We start from the raw sequence: 25,516 nt of genomic DNA on the forward strand, positions 1-25,516 counted from the left end.
GATGGTTCATGATTCTTGTAGTTTTTCTTTCTCAATAGAATATATCTTTGTTGAGAGTGATAAATTATCTTCTTAAATGTCTGCCACTCCTTATCTATCATCTAACTTTTTAACTTATTTCTCAGTCCACTTTAGCCAACTCTGTCTTCATATCTTTGTAATTGCCTTTATTTAAGTTTAAGACACTAATTTCATACCCACATTTCTCACCTTCAAACTGAATGTCAAGTTCTATCATGGTATTATCAATCTTGCCTAGAGGATTCTTTACCATAAAATTATTAATTAATACTATATCACTACACGCAACTAGGTTTAAAATAACCTGTTCTCTGGTTGCTTCCACAATGTATTGTTTTAAGAAACTGTCCCGAATACATTCTATGAACTTATCCTTGAGGCCACCTTTGCCAATTTGATTTGTTCAGTTTATATGAAGATTAAAATCACCCACAATTACTGCAGTACCTTTCTTATAAGCCCGTTGTTAGGGAGCCTAAAAACTACTCCCATCAGTGACTTATTTCCTTTGCTATTTCCTAGATCCACCCAAACTGATTTTGCACCTTGATCCTCCTGGACAATATAATTTCTCACTACTGTACTGATCCCATCCTTTATTAATAGAGCTACCTCACCTCCTTTCCTTTCTTCTTATCCTTTTGAAATGTCAAATACTCTTGAATACTCAGTTCCTAGTCTTGGTCACTTTGTAGCCATGTCTTTGTAATGGCTATCAAATGTTAGAATCATATCTCTCAGGACTGAAGTTTTATTTTACAAAATGGAAGGATTTGGCATGATCTGGACATGTGGATGCTAACCAGGATTTTTTTTTTAAAACAAGGTCATAAGTTCACCTTGGAACTGTAAACAAACAGTTTAAGAAATCTAAGAAATCACCTGACCTATATGGTACTTGGGAAGGAGTTGTTTGTTCGTGTTGAACTGCAAAAACTTTAATTAATGAAAAGCTGGAAGACAAAAGGCAATCACATAGGAGAGGAAAAAAACTTAAGCTGTGAACCAGCTTGTTTTGAAGGCAGTTTTTTTTTGGAGAACAAGTTGAGGAAAGAAGGCTACCTTGACTGGCTCCCTCTTTCTACCTTGCTTAAAATTGTGTGTGGCTATCAACCTGTAGCCAGATAACCCGCATTTGAGTGTAACCAGTCTGCATTTGGACCTGCAAAGCTGAGGCCGCTGGTGAGAACTTCCAGGCATCCACCTGGACCAGTGACCCATCTTCACATGAGGGAACTCCAGGTCAACAACTTTGAGACCCTGTGGACTTTATCCTTTATTTTATAATGCACATCTTCCAAAGCCCATCTCTGTTGGGAGACTCTATCTGTTTGTCCTGTTTGTCTGTCTGTGTGTCTGTGTGTGCGCTGGGGGGAGTTCTTTAGGAAGAGTTAGATAGTTATACTTCTTGACTGCAACGATTCTCTATCACACTCTCAAACGCCAGTTATCATTACACATATTGCTGCCCTGCACTATTGCTTTGTCCTTTCTCTTTAAATTTCTAGCTTTCCCTCCACCTGAGCCCTTCCCTCCACCATTCCATTTAAGGAGACATTGCTGGATCTGGTACTGGGGAATTAACTGGGCCAACTGGAACAAGTATCTGTGGGGGAACACTTTGGTAAGAGTGATCATTGTATTGTAAGGTTTAGATTGGTACTAGATAAGAGCAAGGAACAATATAAAGTAGAACTTCTTAATTGGAACAGGGCTAACTTCAGTACGATTAGACAGGATTTAGCCAGGGTTAAATGAAACCAAAGATTGACAGGAAAAACTATAACAGAACAATGGGTGATCTTTACGGAAGAGTTATTTCAGGTATATTTCAACAAGGCCAGAAGGTAAGGGAACGAATCCCAGGGGTCCTTGAATGACAAGGGAAATAGAAAATATGCTGAAACGAAAAGGAGGATATATGGTGCAAGTCAGGTGAATTCTTCAAGCGAGAACCAGACCAAAAAAATTAACTAAGAGGGGAAGTAAAGAGGAAAATAAGACTGGCAAAGAGAGAATATGAGAATAGAATGACAGCTAACACAAAAGAGAACGCAAAATCCTCCCACCAGCATGTAAATAGTAAGTGGGCACTACAGGTGGGTTGTGGCCACTTAGGGACAAGGCAGGTGATATAAGCTTGGAAGCATAGAGCAAGACTAGAATACTTAATGAGTACTTTGTGTCTGTGCTTACTAAACAGGAGGATGCAGACAAAATAATGGTAGAAGTGGAGAAGGTAATGGAAGGGGTGAAAATTGACAGGAAGAATGTACTGAAAAGGCTGGCAATGCTTAGAATGAATAAGTTGCCTGGTCCGGAAAGTTTGCATCCCAGGCTGCGAAGTGAAGCATGAGTGGAGAAGATGGGAGGGTTTGCCATAATCTTGCAATATTCCTTACATATGGGGAAGTACTAGAGGATTGAAGAGTGGCAAATATGACATCCTTACTCAAGAAACAGCATAAGAATATTCCTAGTAATTACAGGCTTGGTCAACTTAACATCAGTGGTGGTTAAAGTTATAGAACAATAATCAAAAAAAAAATCAATAGACATTTAGAGAGGTTTGAGCTAATTAAGGATCATGGATTTGTAAAAGGCAGATTGTACTTTACTAATCAAATTGAATTCTTTGATGAAGTGACAGAAAAGGTTGATTAAGCAAAAGCAATGGGTGTTGTCTATATGGATTTTAGAAAAGTGTTTGACGAAGTACAAGGCTGGATAACAAAATTGAGCCTCATAAAATAGGAGGGTCAATGTCCGCTTAAACAGGCCATTAGCGTTAGGACAGAACAATGTTGAGTCATAGTGAATAGTTGTTGTTCAGATTGGAGGATGGTAGAAAGTGATGTTCCCCTCACTTTTTTTGATTTATATAACTGGCTTGGTTATTGGAGTACAGAGTAAAATTTCAAGATTTGCTGACGAAAACAGACAGGTACCAATCAATTGCAGCACATCATGGGCTAGCAGAATGGGCAGACAAGTGGCCAGTGGAATCTATTATAGAGAAGTGTGAGGTGATGCATTTTGGCAGAATTGATAGGGAGAGGCAATCTAGACCAAATGGCACATTTTTAAAGAATGTGTAAAGACAGTGGGAGCTGGGCGTCACGTTAGTTAGCAAAGTATATGGGTTCCTGGGCTTCATAAATAGAATTATTGAGTATAAAATCAGAGAGGTTATGCTGAATTTTCCCAAAGCTCTGGTTAGAATCACAGGGCTGAGTTTTATGGCCCAAGCGCAGGTGGGGAAATAGATGGGTAGACCCGTAAATTAGGGCGCCGTGCTAACAGTGGCATACCCATTGCTGGTCCATCCTCCCCACCCCCTCCATGATTTTATAGGTGGCTGGGGTGTTATCAGGTCGGCCTCCATATCAATTCTGCCAAAATGCATCACCTCACACTTCTCACTAATAAATTCCACTAGCCTGGCCCAATTGAGGCCCTTAAGTGGGCAATGAATACCCAATGAAGGGCCTTATCCCTTGTTGGACAGGGGAAGGGGTGGGGGGGTTAGGGTGGATGAAGGGAGGAAAAACTGTGGGTGAGGAGGCCTCTGATTGACACAGGAGCCCAGGAAGGAGGTACTATTATAGACAGGAGGGGGATTAATTTAAACAGCCATGATTTTTCCTCTCACTACCCGTCTGTAAACAGAAAGGTGTTTTTAATTTCTGATTTCCCCCTTTATAAGTGTTTTCCCCAACCCTTAAGTTTGGAGTGATCCAATCTTTAATTAATAACCCCACAGCAAACTTAACATAAGGTAAAACAAGAGTGTTAGTTTATTCTTACACACACACAAAACCCTGAAAGGGGTTTTGCAGCATTCGCCCCTGTTTGCGCTCATATAATCAAAAACAGATAAGAGAAAAAAAGGGGTACAGGGCAAGACTATGATACACGTAAGAGTTATGGTTTCACATGAGTCCAGAATCAAAGGTCCAGTGGCGTATTCCTTCAGAGGGTAGCAGGCTGAAACTGTTGCAGGGTGATCCGACTTTCCAGAAGTGAGGACTTCCACGATGAAAGAAGGCACATAGAGATGAATCAGTTTTATAGGCACCGATATAGGAGTTCCAATATTCCAGTAGTACACAGTGTAGACCATGGCCAGGCAATTTACCTGGACAGAGCTGTTTCTGCTTCTACCTGTTAGATGGTAAAATGGTAGGCTGTCTGGGCTCAGTTCCACACGGCAATATTACAGGTTCTAGTAGCTTGGGGGAGGTCGTATGACATACCTTTCACTTCTTCTCCTGAGTGTTAGACAAAGGATGTATTCTCCTAGGTCTGGAATATTGAGGTGTTTAATAGAGGAGTCAGTGTTTCTTTTGTCCTTACAGACATGCCACCTCCATTGGCAGCTTTGCCTTAGAAATGTAAAGGGTGTTGGTGCATTTCTTTGGAATTTGAGTTTCTGCGGCATTAGCACCTCTCTAAAGATAACAAGGTCCTTGCTGGTTTCTGAAGGCTGTAAATTCCTCTGGTGTGAGTCATGGCTAGTCAGGGAAAAGCCTTTGTCTATTTTTAAAAATATAATTTTATAAAGTAGCTAGGTTGACATAGATAGATATACTTTCCTTCATGTTTTCTGGATGGGTCAGTACCCTCTCCTTTCACCGACCAGCAGCAGGTTATTTGGATGGAGTGTAATATAAGGATGTGTGCAGTTATTCACTTCAGTCGTAAGAATAACACAGCAGGATATTTTGTAAAAGGTGAGAAACTTGTAAATTCCAAAGATTCACACCGCCTTGAGTGAAGAAATTTCTCCACATCTCAGTCCTAAATGATGTTCAAAGAGACTTGTGTATGGTTGTACAAAGAATGCAGAAAGTTAGCCTGCAGGTGCAGCAAACAATCAGGAAGGCAAATGGCACGTTGGCCTTTATTGCAATGGGATTGGAGTACAGGAATAAAGATGCCTTCTAACACTTGTACAGAGTTTTGGTGAGACCGCATCTGGAATACCGTGTGCAGTTTTAGTGTCCACATTTAAGAAAGGATACAATTGCATTGGAGGTGGTACAACGAAGGTTCACTAAATTGGTCCCTGGGATGAGGGGGTTGTCCTATGATGCGAGCCTGAGTAAATTGGGCTTATATTGTCTGGAGTTTAGAAGAATGAGAGGTGATGTGATTGAAACTTTGATAGAGTTTGATAAGGTGGATGCTAAGAGATTTTTTCCATTGGTCAGGGAGTCTTGAACACAGGGGCTGGGATTTTCCATGCCCGCCAGTGTTGGACGTGTTCGGTGGGGTGAACGGACAATAAGGCGCAATTGGTTTCATGCTGTTGTGAAACCAGTTCGTGATTGTCCCCTCAGCCCGCTGATGGCGTTCCCCACCATCGGACGTCGGGAATCTCATTGTAATACATCAGAATATCATTATTAGGCCTGCCCGCTGGAATTGTTCTCCATCCCCCCACCGCCCCCGGTTGGATCGCCTGCCCAGGTCCGCGGGAAAACACGCTGACATGTTTGACAACAGCACATAAGTGACGTGCACCTGGCAGACTGCACTTTACTCGGGACTTCAAGGTTTGTTTGTCTATCTTGCTTCGGTCAGCACTCGCAGTCATCAGCACCAGGCTTCACAGACAGCACCACATCACTTTTAGGGGGGCTCATGGGCAGGTCTCTACCTACCAGATCAGCCATATTTGAGTGGCTTTTCAATGGCTGCAGGGCTAGGGCTTGCTTGGGGAAGGGGGAGAAGTGGCCTCAGGCAAGGGAAGAAGCTGCAGGACGAGGGCTATAATAGGGAACGAGGGTATCCCAGGGTGTGTGTGGGGGCACATGTTGACCTGTGCAAGTGGCCTCAAGATAGTGAGGGCTGAGGAGGCAGTCTCCAGAGGAGATGAGGCCAGATGGACATATGAGAGTATGTGTGTGAGAATGGGTGGTGATGTCCTTTGAGCTGGCAGTGAGTGAGATGCCAGTGGATGTGTGATGTGCTTGAGTATGTGAGCTTAGAGTGATGAGATGGTCGCCATACCCTGGCTGCATGAATGAGACCATTCCATCCTCTATCTCCATTGGATGGCCAACCTCTTCTGTGCAGCATCGGCAGTGACCAATTGGCCATGCTGGATTGGTGATGTCGCTGCCCATCCTGCGGCCAGATGGACCTCCACGATGGGCCTCCACGGCTTCCAAAAGATATTCGAGGGATGCGTCACTAAAGCAGGGGGCTGCAGTCTTTTGCCTTTCCTGTCTTCTGTGCAACAGTCGTGGGCTGGAAGCGTTGAGAGGTGTGCATGCAGCTGCACACTTTAAATATGGCACCTGACGTGATAAAGCAGAAAAATGATGGTGGGTGGGCGAATGAGGGCCCTCTTCCCATTATATCAGAGCAGCAATGGGATGAGGCCCCAGCCTGACCCCAGCGGGATCCTGGACTTACCTGAATGTCAGAGAGTCCATCGCTGAAAGCCACCTCCTTTGTCTACCCGCAGTACTGGCAGTGATACCGCTCCTGTTTGGTGCTGCTGGTGTGCAGAGCTGCCAATCTCCGAATGAAAATGGACAGAAGTCCCACGTCATACTAATTAAAGGGTTGTTGGTCAAAAAATTAAAGCGGGCCAAGCCAGCTAAGTGGAGGTGGGCTCGTCTGCACCAACCCAAGATGATTTGGATGAAAGGGCTGAATGTATGGTTGCTAAATTTTCTGATGACATAAAGATAGGAGAGTAAGTTGTGAAGAGGACATAAGGAGTCTACAAAATGATATAGTTTAAGTGAGTAGGCAAAAAATTTGGCAGATGCGTTATAACACGGGAAAATGTGAACTTGTTCACTTTGGCAAGAAGAAGTTAAAAGCAGTACATTGTTTAAATGGAGAGAGATTGTAGAACTCGGTGGTACGGAGCAATCTGGGTGTCCTGGTATATGAATCACAAAAAGTTAGTATGCAGGTGCGGCAAGTGATTTGGAAAGGCAAATGGAATGTTGTCGTTTATTACAAGGGTATATAAAAGTAGGAAAGTTTTGCCACAGTTGTACAGAGCATTGGTGAGACCACATCTGGAATACTGTGTACAGTTTTGGCCTCCTTACTTATGAAAGGATGTAATTGTATTAGACACAGTTAGCGAAGGTTCACTTGACCGATTCCTAGAATGAAGAGGTTACCTTATGAGGAAAGGTTGGGCATTGGAGTTTAGAAGATTGAGAGATGATCTTATCAAAACTTAGAAGATCCTGAGGGGACTTGACAGGGTGGATGCTGAAAGGATGTTTCCCCTTGTGGGAGAGACTGAAACTGAGGGTCACAGTTTATAAATAAAGAGTTTACCATTTAAGAAGAGAGGAGGAGAATTTTTTTTTTCTCTGAGGGTTGTTAGTCTGTGGTATTCTCTTCCCCAGCTAGGCCAAATGAGATGGATTCTTGATTCACAAGGAAGTCAAAGGTTATAGGGGCAGATAGGAAAGTGAAGTTGAGCCACAATCAGATCATCCATAATCTTATCAAATGGCAGAGCAGGCTTAAGGGGCCAAATGATCTACTCCTGCTCCTAATTTATAAGCTTGTATATTTGTATGTTATCAATTTTTAGCTCATCCAGTATCTCAACCACCTCCACTTTCAATGTGTCTCGGGCAGAATCTTCTTCCTTGGTAAAGACAGATACAGAGTAATATCATTTAGTATCTCAGCCCTGCCCCCTGCCTCCATGCATAAGTTGCTTTTTTGGTCAATAATCAGCCCCACTGCTCCTCTTACCACACTGTTACTATCTATCTGCTTATAGAAGATTTTTTGATTCCCTTTTATATTAACTGCCAGTCTTTCTGGAACTCTCTGTGTATAACGGTGGTGGAAGTAGAAATGATGAATGATTTCAAAAGGAAATTGGGTGGGCACTTGAGAGAAATAAACTTGTAGGGTTACAGAAGGAATGGGACTGATAGGATGCTCTACAGAGAGCCAGCATGAACTTGATGGGCTGAATGGCCTCCTTCTGTGCTGTTATGGCTATGATTGTTCTCAAACTCTCCTTTGCTTCTCATTTCTTTTTTCACTTCCTCTCTGAACTTTCTATATTCTGCCTGATTCTCAATTGTACCATCTAACTGACATCTGTCATACGCATGGTTTTTCTGCTTTACCTTATTCTCTATCATTGTCGCCATCCAGAAAGCTCTAAATTTTTCTGTCCTAACTTTCCCCTCATGGGAATGTACTTCAGCCGCACTCAAACTATCTCCTCTTTGAATACAGCCCATTGTTCTGTTACAGTTTTCCTGCCAATCTTTGATTCCAATTTTACCTGGGCCAGATTTGTTATCACCCCACTGAATTTGGCCCTCCCCCAGTCAATTATTTTCACTTCGGATTGCTCCTTGTCCTTTTCCATAGTTATCCTAAATCTTATGATGTATGATCACTGTCCTCTAAATGATCCCCCATTAACATTTGATCCACTTGACCCACCGTATTCCCCAGAACCAGATCCAGCAATGCCTCCTTCCTCATTGGGCCAGAAAATACTAATGTAGAAAATTCTCCTGAACACAAATAATAAACTGTTCCCCCTCTTTACTGATAGTAATGCTACTGTATTACCATTCCAGTCTATGTTAGCATGATTAAAGTTTCCCATTATAACTATATAGTTCTTGCACCTCTCTGTAATTTGTTTGCAAATATGCCCCTTGATACATTTTCCACTAGATGTGGCCTATAGAACACACCTAGTAGTGTAATAGTCCCTCTATTTTTTATTGGCTCTAATCAGATAGATTTTGTCTTTGACCCTTTGAGGACATTCTCATTTTCCAGCACTGTAATGTTCTCCTTAAGTACATCCTTTCTTTCCTTCCCTCTCTTTCCTGTACACCTTGTATCCAGGAATATTTAGTACCCAGCCCTGCCCTCTTTTGAGCCAGATCTCTGTTGTCACCACAACATCATATCCCCCCATGGCTATCTGCGTCTGCAGCTCATCAACCTTATTTACCATTCTCCACACATTGCATGGTGAACTTAATTTAGATCTTTTTTAATTCCCTCTTACTCTGACTCCACCTAATATAATAATATTTCCTACTCTTGTGCTATCTGTCTCTTCCAATTCCCTTGCTCCTTATTTTTCCTGGCTCCCACACCCCTGCTATATTAGTTCAAATCCTCCCCAACTTAGGCCACCACTAGAGTATCGCATCCAGTTCTGGTCCTCGCACTTTAGCAAGGATGTGAGGGGCCTAAAGAGGGTGCAGGAGATTTACCAGAATTGTTCCATGAATAAGGGATTTTAACAATAAGGAGAAGATGGGGCATTCTTCTTGGTGCAAAGGTGATTGAAGGGAGATTTGATAGAAGTATACATGAGTATGTGAAGTTTAGATAAGGTAACCAGAGAAAAGCCTTTCCCATTAGCTAATGGTACAAGATCTAAGGGGCACAGATTTAAGGTTTTGGGCAAGTGATGCAGGGAGGATGCGAGGAAGAACTTTTTTTACACAGTAATTTGAAATAACCTGGAACTTGCTGCCTACCAGATCAGCGGAAGCGTTAATTATGAATGATTTAAAATGAAATCTGATGGACACTTGTGAGAAATAAACCTGCAGGGTTAAGGGGATAGATTGGGGGAATGGATTGCTCTACAGAGAGCAGGCATGGATACAAAGGGCTGCATAGCCCCCTTCTGTGCCGTAATGACTCTATGACTCTTTTGTGTGGTACTGAAAACCGATTGATTAAAAGGTATTGATATTTTCTCTTGGCTATTAGGTTATATAGGATCTCTATTAGTTACCCTAGAAATAATCTGGTAAATTTCCATACTGGTTCATCAGTAGTGTATCCAGCTTCATTAAAGAGGACAATAGCAATTTTTGTATGTATACTGGTACTACAATAATAATGTAAATTATAATGCAAAGTAAATCTATGGTATTAAGAGAAGTCTATTAGTGAACCAAAAAGTTAAAAACAATTCTTGTCTAAGTAAGTATTTTTTTTAATTTTTGTTTCTAAACAGACGTGGTGTTCTTAACCTTCATGAAAGTGTCGGGATCCATGACATTGGCAAGCCCAGGTGGCAGCTCACCTGCTGTTTATTTGTGGTTATTATCATCCTTTACTTCAGCCTGTGGAAGGGAGTTCGAACTTCTGGCAAGGTTATCCCACTATTCTGTTAAATTCTAACAACAATGAGCCATACAGACCAGCAGATTTAACGGTGGTTCCGCCAATGCAAAAAAAACAAAAATTGAATTGTATATATTTTTATTTCTAAATAAAGGCATTCATGTTTCTGTTTAGATAATCAAAACAAGTAACTTTAAATATGAAGTTGCCAGCCTTAATATTTGTTTCTCTGTGGAGGCTTGAATCCAGCCCAGTTGCATTCTCACTGATTCTTAATAAAGTTCGATCAATATTACAGAAGTCCACATTGGGAGCCAGATTCAAGATTGTTAGCTTTAACAAGTAAATAATTAATGCTAGGTCATATTAGTATACACTAACATTGGGATTGCTTCTCAGAATTTAAGATTATTAAAGATGTTAAGCTTTGTTAATTGTTAAGAATTGGTGGTATTGGCTTTTGCCTCTGACATTCTCCTACCCTATTTCAAGAGTGGTTAATTTTATCCATGAATGAGGAGATTATCATAACTAGCCAAAATCTTGTCCTATGATAGAATGTCTCAAGGTGAAACAATGAAAACCTGGATATGTGTATTGGGTAAAAAAATTTCACTTGATAGTCACATTGATTAATATTTAATGAGATGAAGCAAAAAATAAATCAAAAACTGATTTAATTTACAATTTTTAAGTGAATGAGCAGAGCAGTAAATCTCATCATTTTTGATTTCATTTCCTCAGAAAAGAAAATAATGTCACACATCATATTGCCACATTTAGTAACTTAAATGTTCACTTTTCTGATCAACTCTTTCTTTGATTCTAACTGACTCAATCTTATGGAGACCTTGGGTGGAATTTTCCGTGCCCGCTGGTGTTGGGCATGTTCGGCAGCGTAAACCGACAATATGGCGAGAAGGCCAGAAATTGGTTTCACTATGTCAGGAAACCAGTTTGCGATTGATTGTCCACTCAGCCCATTGATGGCAGGCCACGTTTCCCACATTCGGACGTCAGGAACCTCATTGTAATACACCTGCATATCATTATAAGGCCAGTCCGCTGGAATCATCCCTCCCCAAACCCCGCTGGATCGCCCGCCCACAGCAACTTGTTTCACAGCAGCATATATAAAACATGCACTTGGCGCCTGCAGATGACCAAAACCAGTGTTGCCAAATATTGTGCATGTCTAGGGACCTGGTCGGTCACAACTGCCACTTACTGCAGGATTTGGCGCCACGGGGGCATGGAGGGCATCCACTGCCTATGGCTGTGAAAGTGACCATGGTGCTCAATTTTTATCCCAGTGGCTCTGTTCAGGGCTCCACAGGCGACCTCTGTGGGATATCACAAGCCTCCACCCAAAAATGCATCCATGAGGTCAGGGATGCCATCTTTACAAGGGCACACAACTTTGTACATTTCGCCCAGGACCAGGAAAGTCAGAATGCAAGAGCGATTGGATTTGTCCAGATCTCGGGTTTCCCACAGGTGCAGGGTGCCATCACCCTCACTCACGTGGCGCTCAGGTCTCCATTGCAACATGCAGTCAACTATGTCAACCGCAAGAGATTCCACTCACTGAACGTGCAGCTGGTGTGTGACCACCACAAACGCATCCTGCAGGTCTGTGCACGGTTTTCAGTGAGTGTCTACGACTCCTACATTCTCAGTAGGTCTCAGATCCCTGACGTCTTCCAGTGTCCACAGAGGCTGCGGGGATGGCTCCTCAGGGGCAAGGACCACTTGTATGTTGGTTGTTGTAGGCTGCACCGTCTTTTTAGCTTCTTGAAAAACCTTTTACTGTTTTGTTTTCATTTCAGTCCCACGCCCCTGATCTATGGGCACCTGGTGCAGAGGGGGGCCGGAAGGGAGGAGGATCTCTTGGTGAACCTGCTCTTGGGCCTGACCAAGTTGGCCATTAACAGGTCCAGGCAGCGGGTGATTGAGGGACTCGTCCAACCTGACTGTCTGCCCTTCTTCTGTGGCCATGTTCACAGCCGGGTGTCCCTGGAGAGAGAGCATGCGGTGTCTGCCGGCACTGTCGACGCCTTCCATTCTTGGTGGGCAGTGGGGGGGGACTGGGGTGTTTTATCAATCCCTTTAATCATATTTTGATTTAATGTTGGTAAGTTTCCTTTGCATTTTGTCTTTTGTTTTTGCAGTTTCCCTTTAAGGGCCTGCCTTTTACTTTATCTGTGATTTTGTTAATTTAGTTTAATTGTTTGACTCAAAAGAGTTACATCTTATTAACCTTGTGCTTTGTTGCTGTCCGGGGTGGAGATCCCCAGTGGGGGGCCCTCTACGGGGGTGGAGGGTGTGGCACGCAGCAGTCCCATACAATCATAGGATGTGTCGGTTTACGGACTCCCAAGATACCTGTGTTTTTTGCGGCCTTGTGGAGTCCATGGACCACGCTTTTGTAAGTTGTTGTAGGCTGCACCCCCTTTTTATTTACTTGAAAAAACCTTTGTTTTCGTTTTGTTTGCACTTCAGTCCTATGTTCCTGATCTACGGGCACCCAGTGCGGAGGGGGCCGGGAAGGAGGAGGACCTCCTCGTGAACCTGCTCCTGGCCAAGTTGGCCATTAACAGGTCCAGGCAGTGGGCGATCGAGGGGGTCATCCGACCCGACTGTATGCCCCTCTTCCGTGGCTATGTTTGCGGCCGAGTGTCCCTGGAGAGGGAGCACGCGGTGTGTGCTGGCACCCTTGAGGCCTTCCGTGCTCGGTGGGCACCGCGGGGACTGGAGTGTTTTATCGACCCCTTTAATCACATTTTGATTTAACGTTTGTAAGTTCCCTTTGAATTTTGTCTTTTCTTTTTGCAGTTTCCCTTAAAGTGGCTGCCTTTTACTTTGTCCCTGATGTTGTTAATTTAGTTTATTTGGGCAGTATTTTACATCCCGCAGGCGGGCGCACACCTGGCCAACTGGGTGTAAATAGCACACTATGACGTCGAGCGAGAGTTCCAATATCATTGTGCACTCACGCGATATTTCGGTCGATGGGCATGTGCGAGGGTCAGCAGCGCACCCACCAACAATTAAGAGGCCTATTAAGGGCATTAATGTATTAATTAAATGGGATTTTACGCTGCTCGTCCAACATTACGATTAGCGGGCGGGCAAATCGGCCCGGCGGCCTTTGGGTTTTTGAGGAAACCTCATCCACGGGCAGGATGAGGTTTCTGATATTAATTTTAAAAATATAATATTTTGACAGATTTTGAATATTTTATAATCTGTATGTTCATGTAAGGGAGTCAAATGTGTAGACAATTTTTCCTTCATTTCCAAATCTTCATTTCATGGTTTAATATTCTTCAACTCCCCAATGCAGGCTCCCCCCCGCCCGGGCAGACGTCAACAGTCGCCATCCTCCCGCCCCCACCCCGGCAGCGCTGGGCCTTTCAGCGTGCGATTCACGCTGGCTGCCTGTTAATTGGCCAGCGTGAAATTGCGGCTGGGAGCCATTTGCGGGCAGCGGCCCTCTTCCCGGCCACCCCTGGGCCCACCCACCGCACCCACCTGACGACCCAAAAATCCTGCCCTTTGTGTTGGAACAAAAGAGTTACATCTTCTTAACTTTGTGCCTTGTTGCCATCCAGCGGTGGAGGGCCCTCCATGGGGGTGTCCTTCCTCTTTCCATCGGGGATCTGGGTTGGAGGGTGTTACACACAACAGTCCCATACAACTGCAGGTGTGTCGGTTCACAGGCTCCCAAGGTGCCTGCGTCTTTTGTGGCCTTCTGGAGTCCATGGACCATGTTTATATAGGGTATTATAGGCTGCACCCCCTTTTCAGTTATTTGAAAAACCTTTCACTTTTGTTTTGTTTGCACTTCAGTCCCACGCACCTGATCTATGGGCACCCGGTGCGGAGGGGGGCCGGGAGGGAGGATGCCCCCCTCGTGAACCTGCTCCTGGGCATAGCCACATTAGCCATCAACTGATCCAGGCAGCGGGCGATTGAGGGGGTTGTCCAGCCTGGCTGTCTGCCTTTCTTCTGCGGCTGTTTTCGTGGCTGGGTGTCCCTGGAGAGGGAGCATGCGGTGTCTACCGGCACCATCAAGGCCTTCTGTGCTTGACGGGCACCGCAGGGGCTGAGGTGTTTTATAGACCCCCTTAATCACATTTTGATTTACTGTTATAAGTTTCCTTTAAATTTTGTCTTTTGTATTTGCAGTTGCCCTTTAAGAGGCTGCCTTTTACTTTGTCCCTGATTTTGTTAATATAGTTTATTTGATTTGCAACAAGGAGTTACATCTTCTTAACCTTGTGCCTTGTTGCTGTACGGTGGCGGAGGTTCTCAGTGGAGGGCTCTCTACACAGGAGTCCTCCCCCTTACCCTTGGGAACCTGGTGTGGAGGGTGTTGCATGCAACAGGCCCATACAACCGTAGTATGTGTCGGTTCATGTACGCCCAAGGTGCCTGCGTCTTTTGTGGCCTTGTGGAGTCCGTGGACCATGTTTATATAGGGTGTTATAGGCTGCACCCCCTTTTCAGTTATTTAAAAAGCCTTTTACTGTTGTTTTGTTTGCACTTCAGTCCCACGCTCCTGATCTACGGGCACCCGGTGCGGAGGGGGGCCGGGAAGGAGGAGGACCTCCTCGTGAACCTGCTCCTGGGTCTGGCCAAGTTCCAACAGATCCAGGCAGCGGGAGATCAAGGGGGTCATCTGACCCGACTGTCTGCCATCTTCTGCGACTACATTCGTGGCCGGGTATCCCTGGAGAGGGAGCACATGGTGCCCACTGGCACCTTCGAGGCCTTCCGTGCTTGGTGGGCACCGTGGGGACTGGGGTGTTTTATTGACCCCTTTAATCATATTTTGATTTGATGTTATAAGTTTCCTTCAAATTCAATCTTTTGTTTTTGCAGTTTCCCTTTAAGGGGCTGCCTTTTACTTTGTCCTTTGATTTGTTAATTTAGCTTATTTGGTTTGTAACAAAAGAGTTCCATCTTCTTAACCTTCCTAACCCTGCTGCTACATCTTGGTGCTCCCCTGACATCCACAGCGGAGGTGGAGGCAGCCTGCTGACTGCTACACCCTGTCTGTGATGTCCTTGACAGGCGTCCTTTGAAGGGCCAAACCCAGAGGGCTCCAGCCTGCTTTGGGGGTCCTGCACATGGCAGTGACACCCTCCTTTACTTGTGGAGCAGGAGCTGCTGGGGTCACAGGAAGAAGGGATTCAGATGGGGGCACACTCCCGGAGTCACCTGGTTGGATGGCCACACAGTGTGCACCTGCTGATCCTCCTCCCTATGGGTGCCCGATTCCCCTTGTTGACTCCTTGAGGAGAAGGGGATGCTAGAGTGAGATCGAGCTATCCGCACCCCTCTCATGTACACACTGTTGGAAGCCAACTATGATGTCAGTGATGGAGTTCAGCCCATGCAGCAGTGTAGGACTGATGTCCTGGACCAAAGTCTCCATGGTGACCGCCATCCTGTCAGAGTTGGCCTCGGTGCGTTGTGATGCCAGCGTTATCACCTCAGCCTGAAGGCAGACGGACTCCTCCATCATGCCTTACAATCTGAGGAGTGCAGTGGACATCCCTTCCTGATGTTCCTGAGCTTGCCTTTGCAGCTCCAGCAACTGAGGTATGACCAAGCCCAGAGGATCTGACTTGTATTCAGCAAATTTCTGGCCTCCAGAAGTCCTCCGAGTTCTGGGGATCTGGTAAGGAACTGCCACCACCTGCTGTGGATCAGAAAGTGCAATGTGCTCACCAGATTGTGATCCCCAGGCTACTCTAATGCTAGATTCCACCAAGGTGTGTGTCTCTGCACTGGTGGAGGGTGTGGGTGAGCGCTGTGACGGGACTTCAGGGAGGATGCCTTCAGATTCCTCTTCAGAGGTTTCCTCGGGGCTTGATTGGAGGCCCTGGGTTGTGGAATCTGTCGGCTGTTTGGCAGATACACCTGCGAAAGCAAGGAGAGAGAATTAGTACATGGCAGGGGATTGCGGAACAGGGCATACCACTCACAGCACAGTTCTCTGATGGATGTTACACTGTTGGATCCTCACTTGGTAGAGCAGCGCCAACCACACCATCAGCACAGGACCGGTCCAGATTCCCATTGGCCAGCTGGATGGCTCTATTTTCAAAGTCCGTGAGAACCTTGATATCAGGCAATCCTCCACCACTCTGTGACCTCTCCCTCTTGTTGTGTGCCAGCTTGTCCTGCATGAATACAGATGGAGAAAGTGTAAGCAGGATGCTTGCCAGGTCAGATGATAAGTATTCTTGACCTGTGCGGATGGTGAGTGGTGCCATTGATGGGATGAGGACAATGAAGGTGTGTGTGAGAGAGTGAATGGTGATGTCCCTTGAACTGGCAGTGAGTGAGAGCCCTGTGAATGTATGATGGGTTTGAGAGTGTGAGATTTGAGAGTGATGAGAAGAGTAACTTATCCTGGTGGAACAAAGGAGATCATTCATCCTCTTTCGGCACTGGGTGGCTGTCCCCTTTACCAGAGCGGTGGCACTGACCACCACAGTCACTGCCTCCCATGCAGGATTGGTGATCCTGCTGCCCCTCCTGTGGCCAGAGCGGGGGTAGAGGACATCACGGTGGCCTCCACGTCCTGCTTCCAAAAGGCGCTCGAGAAACACGTCACTAAACCAGGGTACCACAGTCTTTTTGCCTTTCGGAGCTGTCCTGTCTGCTGTGCAGCAGTCCTGGCCTAGAAGCACTGAGTTGTACACATGGCTGCACTTTAAATATGGTGCGAATGAGAGCCCGACCGCCATGCAAATAGCATATTTCCCGGGAATGCATAATTAATGCAGCAGGTTTGGGACGAAACGGCGTGAAAAGCTGCCATTGCAGCTGGTGGGTTAAACGTCATTTTTACCCGCCCACTACCACACTTAGTGCAAATCTGGGATGATTCCGCCTCTTGGCGCTAGACTATTTCTCACTGTAGGCCTCCTACAACTCACCTGGAGTGAAGAATGTACTTTCCTGTTCTTTAATTCATTTTGTGGACAGAAAGCCAACAACCAACCCTGGCTGGCATTGAAAACAGGCTTTAGAGCCTTAGAGATAAACAAGGGGCCTAGCTCATATTTTCACCCTCTTCTAGGAAATTGGGCATCAGAAAGCAGAGCAGGGAGTGGGCCTGCTGCACTCTGGCTTCTTCAATGGCTGCCACCAAAAGATTAACTTTGAAGAAGAAGAATTCTTTAATAGACATTGCCGTGATGAGCAAGAATGCATCCCCCAACACCACAGCGTTCTGATTGGTCATCCCCTCGCTGCCACTGCACCCACTCCAAAGACTTACCTTTGGACTGCTACCAGTGGGGCAAGCTGACTGGAATTCATCAGTGCAAAAGATAAGGCTCAAGCATTTGCTACAATCTTCAGCCAGAAGTGCCGAATGGGTGATCCATCTTGGCCTCCTCCGGAAGTCCCCAACATCACAGATGCCAGTCTTCAGCCAATTCAATTCACTCCACATGATATCAAGAAATGGCTGAAGGCATTGGATACTGCAAAGGCTATGGGCCCTGACAATATTCCGGCAATAGTACTGAAGACTTGTGCTCCAGAACTTGTTGCACCCCTAACAAAGCTGCTCCAGTACAGCTGCAACACTGACATCAACCCAGTTATGTGAAAAATTGCCCAGGTATTTCCTGTACACAACAAGCAGGACAAATCCAACCTGGCCAATTACCGCCCCTTCAGTCTACTTTTGATCATCAGTAAAGTAATGGAAGGGGTCATCAACAGTGCTAGCAAGCGGCACTTGCTTTGCAATAACTTGCTCACGATGCCAGTTTGGGTTTTGCCAAGGCCACTCAGATCCTGACCTCATTACAGCCTTGGTTCAAACATGAACAAAAGAGCTGAACTCCTGAGGTGAGGTGAGAGTGACTGCTCTTGGCATCAAAGCTGCATTTGACCAAGTGTGGCATCAAGGAGCCCTAGCAAAACTAGAGTCAATGGGAATCAAGGGGAAAATTCTCCACTGGTTGGAGCCATACCTAGCAAAAAGGAAGATGGTTGTGATTGTTGGAGGTCAGTCACCTAAGCTCCAGGGCATCACTGCAGGAGTTCCTCAGGGTAGTGTCCTCAGCCCAACCATCTTCAGCTGCTTCATCAATGACCTTCTTTCCATCATGAGGTCAGAAGTGGGGATGTTCGCTGATGATTGCACAATGTTCAGCACCATTCGTGACTCTTCAGATACTGAAGCAGTCCATGTCCAAATATAGTCAGACCTGGACAATACCCAGGCTTGGGCTGACAAGTGGCAAGTAATGCAACACAAGTGCCAGGCAATGACCATCTCCAACAAAAGAGAATCTAACCATCGCCCCTTGATGTTCAATAGCATTACCATCACTGAAACCCCCACTATCAACATCCTGGGAGTTACTATTGACCAGAAACTGAACTGGACTAGCCATATAAATACTGTGACTACAAGAGCAGGTCAGAGGCTAGGAATCCTGTGATGAGGAACTCATCTCCTGACTCCCCAAAGCCTGTCCAGCATCTACAAGGCACAAGTCAAGAGTGTCATGCAATACTCCCCACTTACCTGGATGAGTGCAGCTCCAACAACACTCAGGAAACTTGACACCATCCAGGACAAAGCAGTCCGCCTGATTGGCACCCCATCCATAAACACTCACTCCCTCCACCGCCGACGCACAGTAGCAGCAGTGTGTACCATCTACAAGATGCACTGCAGGAATTCACCAAGGCACCTTCGACGGCACCTACCAAACCCACGACCACAACCATCTAGAAGGACAAGGGCAGTCTATAGATGGGAACACCACCACCTGGAAATTCCCCTCCAATTCACTCATCATCCTGACTTGTAAATATATATTGTTGTTCCTTCGCTGGGTCAAAACCCTGGAACTCCCATCTTAACAGCACTGCGGGTGTCCCTATACCACATGAACTGCAGCGGTTCAAGAAGGCAGCTCACCACTACCTTTTCAAGGCTAACTAGGGATGGACAATAAATGTTGGTCCAGCCAGCGAAGCCCACATCCCATGAATGAATAAAAAAAAGAGCTGCCTAACAGACACCAACAGCTCATCCAAACAACTATTTTCATTCCATTAGTGTGGGCTGCATTTGAACTCAGGGTATGGAGATGAAAGAAAGCATACAAGTGCATTGCACATGATGGTACATACTCTTTGTAAAACTTTGTGTATTTCTAAATTAATTCTGAAATTATTTTGACACAATTAAATAGTGTTTTATATGCCTAGGTATTAGATGAAAAATCAATGTCACAAGAAGTGAAATTGTAACATATGCAGAAAACCTGCTTTTCATAGGTATGATCAAAATGTCTTACTGTGTTCCTACGTTTGTGTTCAACTATCTTTATATCTAGTTGTACATTAAATTTATTTTTGAGACTTTTGTGCTTATATAGTGAAGGTGTTAATGAACATTGAATTTATCCTTGTTTTAAATGCTTTGAAGCTTCAACGTAGGTGAAACCCAGTTCAATAGAAATCAATAAAACGTGCAAAAATGTTAAATTCAACTTGCTTTCCCTTAATATATAACAGGTCGTCTGGATTACTGCCACTATGCCATACGTGGTTCTCACTATCTTGCTGCTTCGTGGAGTTACTCTTCCTGGAGCAATAGATGGAATCAAAGCGTATCTCAGTGTTGACTTCTTACGTCTCCGTAAAGCCTCAGTAAGTCTTTAAGACCACAGTCTCAATGTTTGTGTGGTGTCCAGTTATAAAAGAGGCACTGATCTTTTCCCCCAGTTAAAATATGGGTGCACATGATTTATTATGTATACTGTAATAAAAACATATGGTATTTAAGTACCAAAACCTGTATTTATTACATTTTAAACACCTGGCAGATTAACAAAAACAATTAGAAAATTAATTTGGGAGAAGAATAATAAAAAATGAATAATTTGGAGAACACTAAATGTGTTTGAATAAAGCAAGTAAAACACTATAAATGCAGAGTATCTTAAACAAAAACAGAAAAAGCTGAAAGACACAGCATGTCAGCATTTATAGAGTCAACAGACAAGTTAATGTTTTGCTAATGAGCTTATCATCCAAATAAACTTATTAAAATTTATTTTACTTTAAATTGAGTGTCAACCTTTAACATATTTATATTAAATTGTTTCATCCAACTAACATTATTCATTGAAGCTAGCAGGATTTTGCTCTGGATCCTCTGTTGTTTATATTGTTCTAAAAATAATGGAGGGTGAATACTTCTAGCAATATTAAACTATATGTTGATACTATCAAGCCATATATTAAATAGCACAACTGCAAAATTATGCTCCTTAGTGGCCTTTTTTGGACCAGGAGTGTCATTTTGTCTCCAAAGTGTTGCCCACTCTGTGAAAGCATGCTTCTGGTACAAACTATGCCAGTGATCATTTTGGTGTGTGCAGGAAATATGCAGAGTTGGTAGATCATGATGTTAATCAGCTTCTAGCTGATTTGACACCAGTACTGCCATTTTGGAGCTCAGTGCTTCAGCTCATGCCTTCTCTTAACCTCACACAGCTTAGTTTGTGTTCAGCAGCAGGAAACCCCCTCTCCCACTGCTATTTAAAGGGATCATCAACCATTTTCATGTTAATCACTAATTGATTTCTACTGGCTGTTGCTTTGATTGTAGAAGAGTTTGCTGGCTTCTGAAATTCATTAAAAGTTGTGGAAGTCTGCAGGCAGTGTGCGGCACATACTGAAGGACTTTGTCTTATCTTCAGCAATTCTGCACAAACCACTTGCTCTCAGACATGGGTGCAATGGTGTGCATTCCCCTTAGACTGCAATATTAGAGGAAAAATGGACAGACGTGACACAAGGAAATCCTTACTGAAATCTTCCAACTCCTACAGCCACAATTATGCTCTCAGAGCAGGACAAGCATTGTTAGTGCCTATGGTAACTGTGGCCACGAGTTTTTATATATCTGGTTCCTTTTAGCTGGAGCAGCATCTCTCAGTTTTACATCCACTATAGCACTGAGGCTCTCTATTCCAAGGAAGCTAAATTAATCTCATTTCCTCTTGCCAGAGAGTCAGGCAATGTGAGCATGCAGTCACTAGGATTGCCGGCTTCCCCCTGATGCAGGGTGCCATTGACTTTATGGACATCGTTTTGTGGACACTGCATATCAACACTGAAACGTATCTCAACAGGAAGGGATTCTACTTCCTCAATGTCCAGCTTGTCTCTGACCAAATCCAGCAGATCATGCAGGTCAATGTCCAGTATCCTGAAAGCAGTCATGATACCTCTGTTCTACGATAGCCCACTGTGCAATCTACATTGGAGCCATTATGCAAAATTAGAGGCAAAATTACGAGGCGACAAGGGCTATCTTTTGATGACGTAGCTCTTGACTCTGATGCACAACCCACACACAGGTGGGAAGCATGAAATGTGGTAGAGCAGACAATTGTGATTCTGAACAAACACTTCTGCTGCCTGGACACTCTGGAGGAGCCCTGCAGTACTCAACAGAATGTGTGCCAGGATTCATGGTGGCCTGCTGTTCCAGCTGCACAAGCTCACCATCATGAGGGGGCACTCATTGTCATCAGCTATATGTCAGCTAGCTGAGAATGAGGAAGAAGAAGCAGTAGAGCAAGGAAGGAGGCAACCCAAGACAGTCCCTTGCTGTCTGTGGTTGACTCACCTGGATGCGATACCAGTAAATGCAACCCCAATCCCCCTTCACCAACAATTCTGAACCTTACCATGTCTCAGTTACTGACCATCACAATGCCCTCTTCATCACAATGCTAAAATAAAAGCAATCCCAAATAAACATTCCAAGCCAAACTTCATCAAATCATGCCATTTGCATAGAAGTGTCAACTACTCACTCTTGTGCCTTCCCTTTGTGCTTGTTTTCCATGAACCTTTTGCCTGGTCTAGGGTTCCTATCCAGGGCTATCCTAGTGGCTGCAACATGGCTGGTGAAAGGTGGTCCTGCAGGACGGCCTTGAGCTGCTTTAGGCCGGGAAGGCTTGGCTGTGAACTGTACCATCATGGCATGGGTTGCAGCAGTCTAAGCTGACTGGCTGATAGGTATTGGCAAGGGCACTGGCAGAGCAGCAGTGGTGGAAGAATGAATACAGTCTTCATGCGAGGGGAGAAAGGTGCATTCTCCCTAGAGCCACTGACACTCCTGAGAGCAGCGTCTCAGCAATTCTAGTAGTGGATTGGAGGAGAGATTGCCGTGGCAACCTGCAAACCCCTGAATCACTGGTATCTGCAGCCATGATGGTGGCATTCTGAGCTCACATGAAAGCAGTCTGATTTCCCATGGCAGCAAGCTGAGTTTTCACTGCAGCACCCAGATGTCTGATGGCTTCTGCTTGTGCTACAATGGGTGCTGAGGTTGTATCATGTTTTTGACCATCACAATGTTAAAATAAAAGCATGTTAACCCATGCTCGGGTCATCAAATGACCTCATGGAGTTGGCCTCCGCTTTCATGCTGGAAGGGATGGGCTCCAGGACTGTGCAAAGCCCGACTAAAGCCAAATTGGTGCCAGATTCCTTTATGCTCTTTGACCTTGACAGCAGGCTTTCAGGCAGTTCTACTAATACCTTAAGCATACTAGAAATAGAGGATAACATGGGGGCTAAAAAGTGAGGAAATTAAAGTAATTAGCATCAGCAGAGAAAAAGTACTGAAGAAATTTAAGGGACTAAAATCTGACAGATTCTCAAGACCTGAGTCCTACATCGTAGGGTTCTAAATGAGATAGCTGCAGTGATAGTGGATGTGTTGGATATGATTTTCCAAAATTCGCTAGATTCCGGAATGTTCCCAGGAGATTGGAAGATAGCAAATATAACACTTCAATTCAAGAAAGGAGGGAGAGAGAAAACAGGGAACTACAGGCCAGCTAGCCTGACAGTCATCAGGAAAGTGCTGGAATCTATTATTAATGAAGTCTTAACAATGTACTTAAAAAATCATAGTATAATCAGACATAGTCAACATGGCTTTATGAAAGGGAATTCATGTTTGACAAATTTATTTGAGTTTTTTGATGTGACTAGTAGGATGGATAAAAGGGAACCAGTAGATGTAGTATATTTGGATTTCCAAAAGGTATTTGATAAGGTGCCACAAAAGGTTAATATGCTAGATAAAGGCTCATGAAGTTGGAAGGTAATATGAATAGAGGATTTGTTAATGGACAGGAAAAAAAAGGTAGGTGTAATGGAGCTAAGACCTCACACTATATGTTTATGAACTATATATATAATACTGGCATGGCCACTTCCTAAAATTTTAAAACTGGACAAAGACTTTAAAAATGCTGAAGCCATTTCTGCCTGTAACCCTGAGCATAAGGAACTTCCTGGCAGTATCAGAGAAGCTGGCACCTCATTATCTCTGAAAAGATGCTAATGACCTGTGTGGTTTCAGAGATCAAATCCAAAGGGAATTCTACAAAGGCCACCTATATTTCATAAGCCACTGGAGTCTTCCAGTCTGCTAGGACAAAGGACCCTGCAACCTCCTTTGGAATTCTTAATGGTTGGGACATTAACAAGGATTTGTCAAAGCCAAACTGGACAGGTGGGAGTCATGTGACATGATCCCTACCTGGAGGAACCTGTAACACTATCTTGCTGTACTGCAAATCGGTCTGCCATTTTCCATATAGCAAGCAGCAGCTCAGAAAAAGGGCTCTTTCCAGGTTTGAATACCTACCACCCCCCCATCTACACTGTTTCCACTGGAATCTCTCAACTCCTGTATCAGCACCTACAGGACTAATTCATTTTTTTGTGTGCTTTTCTCATCATCAAAATCATCTCCATTATAGAAGTGAATCATCCAGCATCAGTCTTCAACCTGCCGACCGCTATGAAGGAATTTGCCATCGGACTTTGATCCTGGACTCTGGGCTCACATGAAACAATACCTCTTTTATTCTGTGGTTTTTGCCCTGTAAATCTTTCTTCTTCTATCCCTCTTTTATTATATGAGTTAAAAGGGAGGCTTCGTTGTGCCTCTCCTCTCGTGTTCGTGTGTGTGCGAATAAACTACCCCTCTGAGTTGCCCTATCTTGAGTTTGCCGTGGGCTATTATTATTGGATCATATCAAAACAGAGGGGTTGGGAAATATGCCACCGCAAAAAAGGAGGAAACCAAAATCAAAACATTTTTCTGTTTACAGACGGGTGGTGAGTGGAGAAATCAGGGCTGTTTAAATTAAACACTCTCCTGTCTGTAACAGTGGGCATAAATGCAGGAATTTTCAAGTTGGCAGGCTGTGACTAGTGGATTGTTGCAATGGTTAGTGCTAGGGCCTCAGCTATTTATAAAGAGACAGAGAGTAATGTATCTAAGTTTGCTGATGATACATAGTTAGGTGGGAATGCAAGCTTTGAGGACACAAAGGGGCTTCAAAGAGATTTGTACGGGTTAAGTAAGCGGGCATCAAGGTGGCAAATAGTGTATAATGTAGGGAAGTGTGAGATTATTCACTTTGGCCAAAAGAATGGAAAAGCAGAATATTTTTTAAATGGTGTGGAACTTGTAAATCTTGATGCTCAGAAGGATTTGGGTGTGCTCATAAAAAAAACACAGGAAGTTAGCATGCAGGCACAGCAAGCAGTTAGGCAAACGAGTGTGTCTGAGAAAATTGAATGCAAACCTGAGAGTTTAATGAGTTGGGGAGTTTAAAGTGTTAATTTTGTTCTTAAATTTTGTTCCTAAAATCTAATCTAGTGTGTAATTAGCAAGTAACTGGAAAGTACTGTGCAAGTAGACTGGGTTCTTTCTTGCAGTTTAGACAGGGTAAACACATTCTGCTGTGAGAGCTGAGCAGCTAATTAGCTAACTGGGTGAATCTGGTTCTCTAGCCCCAGTTCAGTTAACTTTAAATACAGGGTTCTTTAGTGCAGCGTTGGCAAACGAGTGCAGCTGAGGAAACTGAGTGAAAACCTGAGAATTTGGTGAGTGCGGGAGTTCAGTGAAGTCAGGGAAGGAGGTGTTCATTTTCTTTTGCTTTTCTACCACTCTCACCATGTAGGAATTGATTCTTATTCTACAACACAGAAAAGAGCTAACTGTTTGGTGAGTATCTGGTAAGTGGTTAAGGTCTATTCTATATCCAAGGTTTAATATAGTATACAAATTGGTGATAAAGTTAATAAAATGTATTTAAAAAAACATACATAAGTGCACAATATAATCAAGTAAGCAATTAAAATACATTAAGAATGGCAGGACAGATGATGTGTCAAGGCTGCAGCATGTGGGAATTCCTGGATAATATTCTGATCCAGGGCAAATGCATTTGCAGTAATTATTTGCAGCTCGAGGAACTTCAGCTCACAGTCATTGAGCTGG

The 25,516-nt window shown here is 44.2% G+C and overlaps 1 protein-coding gene across 1 annotated transcript in view; it reads left to right on the forward strand.

Moving 5' to 3' along the window:
* Positions 1 to 25,516, forward strand: part of slc6a3 (solute carrier family 6 member 3) — a 114,177-nt gene that overhangs the window by 14,194 nt on the left and 74,467 nt on the right. Inside the window, exons 4-5 of the mRNA XM_078535273.1 lie at positions 10,028 to 10,166; positions 19,705 to 19,839. Coding sequence (XP_078391399.1) covers positions 10,028 to 10,166; positions 19,705 to 19,839 — 274 coding nt within the window. The remainder of the gene's footprint in view (positions 1 to 10,027; positions 10,167 to 19,704; positions 19,840 to 25,516) is intronic.

The sequence above is a fragment of the Cetorhinus maximus genome, chromosome 3 (genome assembly GCF_964194155.1).
Source record: "Cetorhinus maximus chromosome 3, sCetMax3.hap1.1, whole genome shotgun sequence".
Classification (NCBI taxonomy): domain Eukaryota; kingdom Metazoa; phylum Chordata; class Chondrichthyes; order Lamniformes; family Cetorhinidae; genus Cetorhinus; species Cetorhinus maximus.